This window comes from Papio anubis, chromosome 3 (genome assembly GCF_008728515.1).
Source record: "Papio anubis isolate 15944 chromosome 3, Panubis1.0, whole genome shotgun sequence".
In the NCBI taxonomy this organism is placed as follows: Eukaryota; Metazoa; Chordata; class Mammalia; order Primates; family Cercopithecidae; genus Papio; species Papio anubis.
Window position 1 is genome coordinate 37,720,688 of NC_044978.1, and position 13,418 is coordinate 37,734,105.

Here is a 13,418-nt window from a genome sequence, read left to right on the forward strand (position 1 = left end):
CTTTTCATTAAAAAAAGATAAAAAGTACGACTTTCAGGACATGTCTTCAGGCCTGTAAACATTCAACCATCTCCCACACCTCCTGCTGATCCAAATGAGGAAAACCTAAGTTGATATTCACAACTAATCCACCGCAAGAACCAGAGTCAGAGAGGGAAGAAAGATTCCGTTCTCTTTGTGCTACTTGATACTGAAGGTTTTAATAATACTTTCCAGGTATGATATGGCAAACTTGCCACTTAACCTTCAGTTCTCAGAAAAGGCAAACCATCTAGGTAAGGCGGTCCTCATCCCCTCCTCCCACTGTCCCCATGGGCAGATATATATTGTGAACCTGCTATCAGTAAGAACCAGACACACCCTGCAGGTCTGATGTGGTGGCATCTGTTTTCATAAGTGCAGTTTCATGAAAGTAGAAGGTTACAAGAACAAAAAGGAAAGTACGGAACAGGAGGCAAGCCTGTTCTGATTCTTGGTTTAGTTTTGGGGAATTTAGCAATGAGGAAAAATGGATGTTGCAGGCAGAAAATAAAGGAGCTCTTTTCCACAAGGATATCTGTGAGTAGAGACGCTCTGGTAACCAGAAATAACACAGGAGAGAGAAGCATTCTCCCACCTCTGTGTGAACCTGCCAGCTGTGAACAAAGCACAGCTGGACCCCAGTGGGCACCCAGAGAAGGCAATGCTGCTCTAGCACCACAGGAAGGTGCCGGGGTACACAGCAGGAACAGGGGCAGTGGGTTGGGGGGTGGGAAGGGAAGGTAGCAGCAACGAAAGGGATCGGAGCAGGAGAGGGGACCATGGCTGATGCTGCTGTGGCAACCATGGTGGGAGATTTGTTCATGCATATATGTAAGACTCCTCATTTGGGGGTGGGGTACAGTGCCTCATACCTGCAATCCCAGCATTTTGGGAAGCTAAGGTGGGAGGACTGCTTGAGGCCAAGAGTTCAAAACCAGCCTGAGCAACACAGCAAGATCCTGTTTCTATAAAACATAGAAGAGTTAGCCGAGTGTAGTGGTGTGCACCTGTAGTCCCAGCTAGTCGGGAGGCTGAGGTGGGAGGATCACTTGAGCCCAGGATGTAGAGGCTGCAGTGTGCAATGACTACACCACTGCACTCCAGCCTGGGGGACAGAGTGAGATCCTGTCTCTAAAAAACAAAAACAGAGAAACAAAAAAGATTTCTCACTTGGTGATCCCTAGAAGTGATGGGTGATACTTTTGTGTTAGGTTGGGGGTTTAGGGGCGGGTCCAAGGTTTTCTATGAGGTGGCTGGGGTCAGAGCTGGAAAAACCTGTCCTGTAGCCATTGATGTGAACTCTTCCCATAGGCTGGTGAGGCCTAGAGAAATTCCGATTACACAGGATTTATTGTATCCTTATTTTGGTCATTAATTATTTAAGAAATAAACTGCTTCGATGCTTTTATATACTGCTGGAACAGCAATGACTGCTTATGGCTCAAACTAAGCATATTTTATGATTTAAGTTGATATTCATAGATTTTTATTCTTTGTTTGAAGTATTAAAAATGGAACACTGGATCAAAGCTAATAAAGCTATTTATCAAATATCACCAGTGGGTAGCTTGAAACTATATTAGAACAAAGACTTATTGGGGAATTGCAACTTTACAAATACATGCTTTCAGTAGAAACTAAAAATTTTCTTCTGAATAGATCAAATTAACGGAGATCCCCTATTGGTTGAAAGAAAGAGTCTACGAAACAGGAAATGGGGAGTGTATTCAAATGAATAGCCCAGGGTATTCTGAATGGTGGTTCTCAGAGGTCATTATATTAAGTTAAATAAGCCAGACACACAAAGACAAATATCGCATGTTCTCACTCATGCGTGGGAGCTACAAAAGTGAATCTCACAGAAGTAGGGAGCAGAATGGTGGTTACAGAGGCTGGGAAGGGAAGGCGGAAGAAGTTAGTTAAGGGGTACAAAAATACAGCTACACAGAGTGCTAGTATTTAATAGTACAGTAGAGAAGTTACAGTTGACAATAATCTATTGTATATTTCAAAATAGATAGAAGAAAATAATTGTAATGTTCCCAACGCAACGCAAAGAAAAGATAAATGCTTGACATGATAGATATCCTAATGATCCCGATTTGATTATTACACAGTGCACACATGCATCAAAATATCATGTGTACCCCAAAAATATGTGCAACTATTATACATCAATTTTCAAAAGAAAAGAAAAAAAGCAGTGGTTCTGCTGTATCTTTAAAATGAAGGATCATTCCAGAAGAAAGAATAGAAAAAAAAGACCGTGCCCCTCTGTCTGTCTTTTCATCACTCACAGGAAAAGATTAGAAATAGAATAAATGCCAGAATATCCCCAAATGTCAAATATCAAGATGAATTGGCTGCCAATAGTGGAAAAATCACTTATGAATTTAGCATAGGTATTTATCCTCAAACTATCTTTTCATTTATACTATATTTTATTTGAGAATTTAAATTCATGAAACTATAAAAATAATCAGAGACTAATAAATATCTGACTTCAGAGGTCCAGATTTTGCAAAGCCATGCCCCAACACAGAAGGAAAAAAAGAAAAAATATATCTAATATATACATAAAATATGTATCATATATATATCATACATATTGTCCTCCCTGATTTTCACTATTTCTCCAACCCTCTATAATCCTGAGCCTATTTCTTATTTTCTTGGATATTGGTCATTAAATTAAACCATCATCACTTCTAAAATATTCAGTGACAATCAGCTGATAACAAAGCACACATATTGCCCTATGCTACACTGACCATAAACACAAGCAAAACAAGGCAGGGAAGTACAATGAGCTAAGTGAAGCACTTCTTCTGAGATGATAACTCCAACAATGCACCCATAGACCAAAATCTACAAAGCAATGTTAGTGAATTCAAAAAGATCATTTGTGATTCAAAGAAGTTCTGGCCATATTTCTCCTATTCATTTTCCCCTAGGCTGGCAGGCTTTATGGGTTTTTGGGTTTTTTTTTTTTCCTTTCCTCCAGACCCCTAACTCCTATGCAAAATGAAAATGTTCCTAAAGTATACATACAGCTTCTCTTCAGGCAAAACAACCTCTATCTGAACACAACAGGCAAGGCAGTTCATAAACCTGACAATGGACCAGTACTTCTGAAAAAAACTCTCTAACCAGAATATTCAGATATAGCATTCAATGTATTAAGCAATTAAATTTTGTCTCAACTGGGAGGTTCCAGGAGCATGGCAGATATTTGTTACCTCACTGCTTGTCAGCATTTCCTGCCTGCCTTTGGCCTATCATATGTCATATCCGTGGAGGTGGACAATTTCTCCTTGGTTTTCTGCTCACTAAAATATCTTGTCTTTGGGGATACCTTATTTCAACTCACTTTTCTGATATTTTGTCAAATGAAGAAACTAGTATCTGTTACAAATGGATCATCATTTTGAAATGTTGGTATTTATGAGTATTTGGGTTGTAACAAAAATTGACATATAGTTATTATTTATTTATCACACAACAAATACCTTCATTAAACGCAGTCACATAATCTTCATTGCTCTACTGCCTCTCAGATCTGCAAGTTTATCATGTTTATTCAAATGACTGCAGTGGCAGCAGCAAACAAAAAGGACAGATTATAAATCCATTTTTTATGTCTCTTAAAATAATGTTCAAATGACTTGAAGAATAAATTTTTTTTATTGGCTTTGCTTTTTGCACAGATTCTAAATCGGGAAAAAATTATTTTCATTAGTTTAAAATGTCCTTTCTAGAAAGTTCCCTCCCTTAAATGTGTGTTATACCTTACAGCAGGGGTGTCTAACTTTTTGATTTCCCTGGGCCACACTGGAAGAAGAAGAATTGTCTTGGGCCACATATAAAATACACTAGCACTAATGATAGCTAAAAGAAAAAAAGAATTGCAAAAAAAATCTCATAATGTTTTAAGAATGTTTACAAATTTGTGTTGGGCCCCATACATGCGGCCCGCAGGCCAAAGGTTACAGAACCTTGCTTTACAACATTTCAAAACATCTTCACAGACATACCACAGTTGATCCTCCCAATAACCTTATGAGGTAGCATATTCCAAAACCAAAACAGGCTGAGTCACATCAGCAGTGCAGAAGAAGGAGACCAGGAGCCAGTGGTTTCTTCCATGCCTATTATGTGCCCAATCGACTTCTGTGTATGTCCTCTCAGTTTCTCTCCTGGTGGAACCCCTCAAGCAGTACCGCAGAATTAGAAACAGAGGAAGTATTCAATTAAGAGTAACTATATTATTATTATTGTCACTATCATCCTCATTAAAGAAACTTAGGCCCAGAGAGCCTAGGACCAGGCAGTCAAGCCCATGTCCTAACCTCAGGTCTGGCACTGTTTTTTTTTTTCATTATTCCATTCAGAACTTGTGATAACATAACATTCAGGCACTTCCCAGGGATATTTGTCCTCACCCACCCTAGAAATGACTAGCCCTGACTTGAACATTTATGTATTTCAACCATGAGCTGATCTCTTCATCTTTATAAGGTACAAGTCTGGGTCTCCAGAGAAGCCATTACTGATGCCATCTCTGAGGATACTTTTTTAACACAACCACCACCACTATATGAGCAGTAAAAGGGTGATTAGTGCTCACCTTGTAAAGGTCACTAAACAGCCAGCAAGCAAGAGCTTCCATCACCTGGACTAAATCTGACCTGGTGACCCACAGCTGGGAAGCTCTGCACCTCCAGACCAAGGCCAGGCTTCCAAGTACACTGAAAAAAGACAGCTGGTTTTCCTATCATCAAAGAAGCAGTATTTAAGAATTTAACATTTAAATACCATCAGGTTTTACCCACTTTGGAGTAAAAGCCTGGTTCTTTGGGCAGTAAAAACGGCTTTGCCAAGTTGTTCCGGATTTCATTCAGGCCTTGCTAATGCATTCTGTCATATATCAGTAGAGGCTTGATGAGGAGCTAACATAATCCTTTTAGGGCAGATAACTAATGCTCTACCCAGACTATCCAGGGTGTTTCTTTAAGATTGGATTTGTTTTCTGCTAATCCTTAAGATTAGTTACTGATGACCTAATCTAAAACCCTAAAAAGTTCAAAAGCTCTTTTAAACTTAAAAATCTAATAGGTGATACTCTCCCGACAATTCTGTAAGGCCCTCCACAATAGGCCACCACCAGCTTTTTCAGAGTCGTTTTGTAATCATTCTCTTTTGCAAGATGTTATGCCTGCACGGCACCACTCCTCAAGCAAAGTGGTCTCAAAGTTAGCACCCACTCTTATTCCCCAGGACTGCTCCAATGAAGGGTCAGGAAGTCCACTAAGGAAGGAGGAGCAGGGAGTGCATGCCAGAGGACCCGGGTAGTCCCACTTTTTCATTTTTGCTTCCACACCACCAGAAGAGCATGTAAGAGCACAAACCCTCGCAACTCGGAGCTCCTCTCAGCCCTAGCCCTTCGCTCCTCTCTCAGCTTTGGGACCACATTCTCTCTGGGTCCGCTTCTTGCAGTGCTGGGGTAGGGTTTCACCAGAGTAGTCAACTCCAAGGTTCAGGATCTGGGTTTACCAAAAAGAAGGAAAGACGTGCACCATGGTCTAACCAGGGGTTTCTAGAGTTCTGTGCAGAGATTCAGAGCTAAATCATGAGCTAATAAGGAAGCATCATTGCTTTCCTTCACAAAAACAGATGCTTCTCACAGGTTCTGGAGAAGAAGAGGTATTGCTGGGCCAAGACAAGATTTGGTGTACCTGAGTTCCCTATTAAATTGCCAAATGACTGTCTTCTTAATAGCTGTGCACTTTGACTCCTAATACTCATCTTCAAATCCCAGCCACTTCATAAAACCTTTCCCACCTGTACTTCTGTCCAAAGGACAAACCTTTGCTACCTTGTATATAAGTCCTCAGTTCACAGCAAATACTCATCAAATTTTTACTGAATTTAACTGAAATATACTCACAGATCAGAGGGTAAACACTGTGTGTGTACCATTATCAAAGCATAAATCAAAGAAATTATATATCAAAAGCATTTTATATTTGGAAAACTTCCTTTTAATAGCAAAAGTCCCCTATAAATGTACTTCAGGAGAAAGATGTTCAGCCACAGACCAGAATAGCTTTTATAATACTTCTGAACATTTTCAAGCATTCTATCTATAATTTCCAGGAGCATATTTACAATATAATGCATATGGCCCTTGACAAACTTTTAATAGTACAAATAAAATTAACCTTGGGAAACAATGCAAAACACAAATTAATGTTCTTGATAATTTTCTTCCTTAGATGCATGGCCCCTATTTAGCTTATATGACCAAAGTCATATAAAGTATATGAATAGAAAGTAATATAAAGTATAAAGTGAATTTTTCTTTAAAGGAAACAAAAAAGGCAACTCACCTTAGAACTAGCTGTAACATCACATCTTCACAATGTAAACCAATGAGAGTTCTGAATAATGCCAGGGACACCACACAAAGCTGGGAAACAAGAGACACACATTCTAGTTCAGATGCTGGAACGATAACTCCACTCCCCACAGATGGTAAATAAATCAGAATTACAAAATAAAATGGGCCTTTTTTTTTTTTTTTTTTTTTAGCAGTTTTGATAAAAAGCATGCTGCTGCCAGAGAGAATGTGTATTCAGGATATCAATTCTCCCATAGGATTTGATTAGAAAGCCAGTGTCTGGAATTATGCCACTGTGCAGAATTATCTTCCTGCAAAAATGCCTGGGCTCGTATTTCCAGCTTTTAAAGATCCAGACAGATAAACATTCTCCCTACAATTCTCCAATTCTCTCTCTCTCTCTCTCTCTCTCTCACACACACACACACACACACACACACACACAATCTCCTATTTAGGTAATTTGTTTTCCTGAGTTATTTTTCAAACATTAGTTATTTACAAGACAGGGCTCAGGGAAAATTGTATATAACCTAGCCAAGTCTCCCTTCAGAGTTCTTAGCCTCAAGCTCAGCTCCTCTCTTGGCTTTGGGGCAAACATTTTCCTTGGTTCCATTTCCCATTGTGCTGAGGGTGAGATAATGTTCTTTTCTAAAAAGTTCTTTAAAAAAACAAGAATTCTATCAATGCTGATTTCCAAAAAGAAAAGGTAAACTGCCAAATAGGGGAGATGCCCAAAGGTGTATTGTAAAATCTTTGCACCCTTTTGAGAGTAAGCTTTTATCAATCTACTGGCCCATTTAAGTAATTTTAAGCTCTCACTCTTTGTAGAGTAAATGCTAGTCTGTTTTCTAGGCAATTGGGCTTAAAATCTGGCCAATGAAATCCACAACAATGCTGTAAAGAAAGAGCTGTACTTAGCCTAACCCAAAACATCTCTTATCCTCAGGGCAGGTCATATACGTGTAGTTAGCTAGAAGCAACATACCCTGTTACCATTCCAAGTCTTTGCACTTGTGGTTCCATTAAATGCAATGGCTTTTCCTGACTCCTCCAACAGGCTAACTCCTATCTATTCTCAAAGTCTTAACTTAGGCCTCACCTCCCTTAAGAAATCTTTCTGTTCTGTCTCACAATATTACCATCCAACACCTCCTTTCCCCAACCCAGTTAGGTTTCCTTCTTATCCATTGCCACAGTAACCCCTGCAAATCACTGTTAATTTATCAGACTTCATAGTAACCTGGACCCCTCACTGTTAAGGGTGAGCCGCAGGGTGTTTGTCTTTTTATTATTGAGTTGTAGGAGTTGTTTATTCTGTGTACAAATACCTTATCAGATATATGACTTGCAAAAATTTCCTACCATTCTGTGAATTTTCTTTTCAAGTTCTTGTTGTTGTCCCTTGAAGGCAAAAGTTTTTAATTTTGATAATTTCCAATATATCAATTTTTTCATTTGTTGTCATTCATGCTTTTGGTGTCATATCTAAGAAAACACGGACAAGGCTACAAGGATTTACTCTTACGATTTCTTCTAAGAGTTTTATAGTTTTAGCTCTTACATTTAGGTCTCTGGTCCATTTTGAGTTAATTTCTGCATATGGCATGAGGTGTGGATTCAGCCCTATTATTTTGCACGTGGATATCTGATTGTCTTAGAACCATTTGTTAAAAAGACTATTCTTTCTCCCACTGAGTGGTCTTGAAATTTTCTTGAAAACTAATTGACCATGGATATATGAGCTTATTTCTGGATTTTCAATTCTGTTCCACTGATCTGTATGTGTATCCTGCACCACACTGCTTTGATTACTGTAGCTTTGTAGAAAGTTTTGAAACCAGGTACACTGAGTTCTCCAACTCGTTTCTTCAAGTTTGTTTTGACTATTCTGGGTCCACTGCATTTCCATATGAATTTTAGAGTCAGCTTATCTATTTCAACAAATAGGCCAGATAGGAGTTTTATAGAAAAACACTGAAATGGTAGATCGATTTGTGGAGTATTCCTATATTAACAATATTAAGTCTTCTGGTCTATGAACATGGGATGTTTTCCTTTTATTTAGGTCTTCTTTAATTTAAACAATGTTTTATACTTTTTGCAGCATAAGTTTTGCACTTCTTTTGTAAAATTTATTCATATTTTCTTTTGATGTTATCGTAAATTGATTTTTTGTACATTAATCTTGTATCTGCAACCTTACTAGACTCATTCATTCTAACAATTTTAGTGCATTCCTTAGTTTTTACATACAAGAGCATGTCATCTACAAATACTGATTATTTTACTTTTAATATAAATGTGTTTATTTCATTATATCATTTTCTTATTTAATTGCCCTGGCTAGAACTTCAAGTACCATCTTGAATAGAATTGAAGAGAGAAGGTATCTTATTCCTTATCTTAGTGAAAAACCATTATTCACTATTAAGTATAATGTTAGCTCTGACTTTTTCGTAGATGCCCGTTATCAGATTGCTAGGAAGTTCCCCTCTATTTCTAGTTTGTTGCGTATGCTGTTGATAATCGTGTTTTCCTTTATCTTGATACGATGTATTACATTCATTGATTTTCAGACTTTAAACCAGCTTTACAATCCTAGTTTGATAAATCCCATTTGATCATAGTGTATAATCCCTTCTATTTATTCTAGTTTTCATTTGCTAGTGTTTTATGGAGAATATGGGGAGCCCATATTCATAGTTAGTGTATAGTTTTCCTGTGGTATCTTTGTTTAGTTTTGGAATCAGAATTGACACTGGCTTCACAGAATGAGTTGAGATGTATTTCCTCCTCTTCTAATTTTTTAAAGAGTCTGTGAAGAATTTGTATTAATTATTCATTTTTTAAATTGATAAAGAACACACAACATAAAAGTTAACATATTACTGATTTTTAAGCATACAAATCATTAGTGGTAACTATATTCACAGTGTTGTGCAACAGATCTCTCAAACATTACATTTTGCAAAACTGAAACTCAATAACCACCAAACAACTCCCCATTTTCCCCACCACCCAGCTCCTGGAAACCATCATTTTACCCTCTGTTTCTTTAAGTTTGACTATTTTAGATCCCTCACATGAGTGGAATCCTACGGTTCGTCTTTTTCTGACTGGCTTACTTCACTTCACATAATACCCTCAAAGAGCATCCATGTTGTAGCATGTAACAAGATTTCCTTCTTTTTTTAAGGTTGATTAACATTCCATTCCATTGTACACATAACAACATACTCTTTTATCTATTCATCCATCAATGGACAATCTAGGTTGCTTCAACCTCTTGGCTAGTGTGAATGATGCTGCAATAAACATGGGTATACAAATATCTGTTCAAGATAGTGCTTTCAATTATTTTAGATATATTCCCAGAAGTGGGATTGCTGGATAATGTACTAATCCTATGTGTTATTTCTTGAGAAACCTCCATGCTGTTTTCCATAATGGTTGCACCACTTTACATTCCCATAAACAGGGCACAAAGGTTCCAGTATTTCCACATTCTCAACAACACTTACTGTTTCAGTTTTTTGGATAGTAGCCACCCTAATGGATATGAGATAATATCTCATTGTGGTTTTGATTTGCACTTCTCTAATCTTTTCATATGTTTTGTGGTCCTTTGTATGTCTTCTTCACAGAAATATTCAAGTACTTTGTTTATTTTTAAGTTAGATTATTTGGATTTTTGGTTGGTGGTGAGTTACAGAACTTTTTATATATTCTGGATACTACCCCTTATCAGATATATGACTCATAAATATTTTCTCCCATTCTGTAGGTTGCCCTTTCATCTTGTTGATTAGTTCATTTGATATGCTTAAGTTGTTAAGTTTGATGTACTCCCATCTGTCTATTTTCCCCTACGCTTCTGGTGTCATATCCAATAAATTATTACAAAATCAATTGCTATGAAGTTTTCCTCCATGTTTTCTTCTAGGAGTCTTATAGTTTCAGATCTTATGTTTAGGTCTTTTATCCATTTTCAGTTAATTTTTTATATGGTGTAAAGTAAGGGTTCAACTTCATTCTTTTGCATGTGGAAATCCAATTTTACCATTGCCATTTGTTGATGAAATCGTCCTTTCCTATTGTGTAGTCTTGGCATCCTTGTCAAAGATCATTTGACCATAATACAAGGGTTCATTTCGTTTCATTCTGCTTCCTATTCTGTTTCATTGGTCTTTATACTAGTACCACACTGTTTTGTATTACTATAGCTTTGTAATATGTTTTAAAATCAGGAAATGTGAGCTCTCCAACTTTTGCCTTCTTTTTCAATATTATTTTAGCTATTCAGGGTCTCTTGAGATTTTATATAAATTTTAGGATTTTTTTTCTATTTCTGCCCAAAAAATGTCACTGGGATTTTGTTACAAATTGCATGGAATCTGTAGATTGCTTTGAGTAATATAGCCATTTTAATGAAAATAAGTTTTTCAATCCATGAACATGGAATGTCTTTCCATTTATTTGTTCTTTTTTCATTTCTTTCAATAATGTTCTGTAGTTTTCAGTGCACAAGTCTTTCACCTCCTCAGTTAAGTTTATTCCTAAGTATTTTATCCCTTTTGATGCTATTATAAAGAGCTTTTTAAAATTTCCTTTTCGAATTGCTCATAGTTAATATATACAAATTATTTATGTGTGTTGACTTTGTATCCTGCAACTTTACTGAACTCACTTGTTAGTTCTAACAGTTTTTGAGTGACATCTTTAGGATTTTCTATATTTATGATCATGCTGTCTACAAACAGACACAATTTAACTTCTTTCTATCCAGTTTAAATGCCTTTATTTCTTTCTCTTGCCTAATTGCCCTGGCTAGGACCTCTAAGTGGGCATCCTTGCCTTGTTCCTGATTTCGGAGAAAAAGCTTTTAGTCTTTCACCATTGAGTAAGATGTTAGCTGTGGGCTTTTCATATAAGGGCTTTAATATGTTGAAGTTGTTTCTTTATATTTCTAGTTTGTTGAGTGCTTTTATCATGAAAGGGTGTTGAATCTGTCAAGTGCTTTTTCTTTTTCTTTTTTTTTTATTTATTTATTTATTATTATTATTATACTTTAAGTTCTAGGAATTGCATGTACATAACGATACGGAGTTTGTTACATGTATACTTGTGTGCCATGTTGGTGTGCTGCAACCATCAACTTGTCAGCACCCATCAACTGTCATTTACATCAGGTATAACTCCCAATGCAATCCTCCTCCCTCCCCCTCCCCATGATAGGCCCGGTGTGTGATGTTCCTTCCCAGTGGTAGATCTCATTGTTCAGTTCCTACCTATAGGTGAGGCATTTTGGTGTTTAGGTTTCTGTTCTTGTGATAAATTTGCTGGGGGCAGTGGTTTCCAGCTGCATCCATGTCCCTACAAAGGACCCACAAACTCATCCTTTCTTGGCTGCATAACTAGTATTCCATGTGGTGTATATGTAGGCGCCACATTTTCTTAATCCAGTCTGTCACTGATGGACATTTGGGTTGATTCCAAGTCTTTTGCTATTGTGAATAGCAGTCACGCCAATAAACATCGTGTGCATGTGTCTTTATAGCAGCATGATTTGTAATCCATGCGATATATATGCCAGTAATGGGATGGCCTGGGTCATATGGTGCATCTAGTTTCAGTCCTTAAGGAATCATGTACTGTTTTTCCATGGCAGTTTAACTAGTTTACAATCCATAACAGTGTAAAGTGTTCCTGTTTTGCTCATCCTCTCAGCACCTGTTGTTTCCTGACTTTTAATGATCGCCATTTAACTGGGTGTGGATGGTATCTCATTGTGGTTTTTGATTTGCATTTTCTACGGTGGCCAGTGATGGTAAGGCATTTTTCATGTCTGTTGGCTGTATAGATGTCTTCTTTTTGAGAAATCTCTGTTCATATCCTTTGCCCACTTTTTGATGGGGTTGTTTTGTTGTTTTCTTGTAAAGTTGTTTGAGTTCTTTGTAGGTTCTGGATATTAGCCCTTTGTCAGATGGAGTGGTGCCAAGGTGCCTCCCATTCTAGGTTGCCTATTCCCTCTGATGAGTAGCACCTTGCTGTGCAGAAGCTCTTTGGTTTAATGAGATCCCATTTGTCAATTTTGGCTTTTTGCCGTTGCTTTTGGTGTTTTAGACATGAAGTCTTTGCCCGTATACCTATGTCCTGAATGGTACTACCTAGGTTTTCCTCTAGGATTTTTATGGTAATGGAGTCCTAACATTAAATTCTACCATCCCATCTTATAGTGCTTTTTCTATCAATTGAGATGACCCTGTGGGTTTTGTCCTTCATTCTATTAACGTGGTATATTACACTGATTGACTTTCATATGGTGAAGCATCATTGTATTCTAGGAATATTTACACTTGGTCATGTTGTACAATCCTTATCATGTGCTGTTTAATGCTTTTTGCTAGTATTTTGTTAAAGATTTTTGCATCAATAGTCATCAGGGATACTGGTCTCTAGTTTTCTTGAAGTACCTTTGTCTAGCTTTGGTATCAGGACTATACTGGCCTCATAAAATTAGTCTGAAAATGTTCCTGGATCTTCAAGTTTTTAGGAATTCAAGGAGGACTGATGTTAATTCTTCTTTACATGTTTGGTAGACTACTCCAGTGAAGCCATCTGGTCCTGGGTTTTTCTTTTTTTAAAATTATTATTACAACTTTGATCTCCTTACTAGAGGTAAGTCTGTTCAGACTTTTTTTTTATTTCTTCATGATTCATTTTTGATAGGTTCTATGCTTCTACGAATGTATCTAGGTCTTCTAGATCATCCAGTTTGTTGGTGTATAATTGTTTGTGATATGTTCTTTTTAATTTCTGTGGCATAAGTTGTAATGTCCCCTCTCTCATTTCTGATTTTAGTTATTTGAGTCATCTCTCTTTTCTTAGTTAATACAGCTAAGGGTCAATCAATATTGTTGTTGTTGTTTCAAAAAACCAAGTCTTGGTTTCATTGGTTTTTCTATTCTTCATTTCACTGATTTTTGCTCTGATC

At 37.2% G+C, this 13,418-nt stretch overlaps 1 protein-coding gene across 13 annotated transcripts in view; it reads right to left on the reverse strand.

The window, feature by feature from the left end:
- Positions 1-13,418, reverse strand: part of FAM160A1 (family with sequence similarity 160 member A1) — a 264,734-nt gene that overhangs the window by 18,038 nt on the left and 233,278 nt on the right. For all 13 annotated transcript variants that reach the window (XM_031664223.1, XM_031664227.1, XM_031664224.1 and 10 more), the window contains one exon: positions 6,411-6,490. In XM_031664223.1, the coding sequence (XP_031520083.1) occupies positions 6,411-6,490 (80 nt within the window). The remainder of the gene's footprint in view (positions 1-6,410; positions 6,491-13,418) is intronic.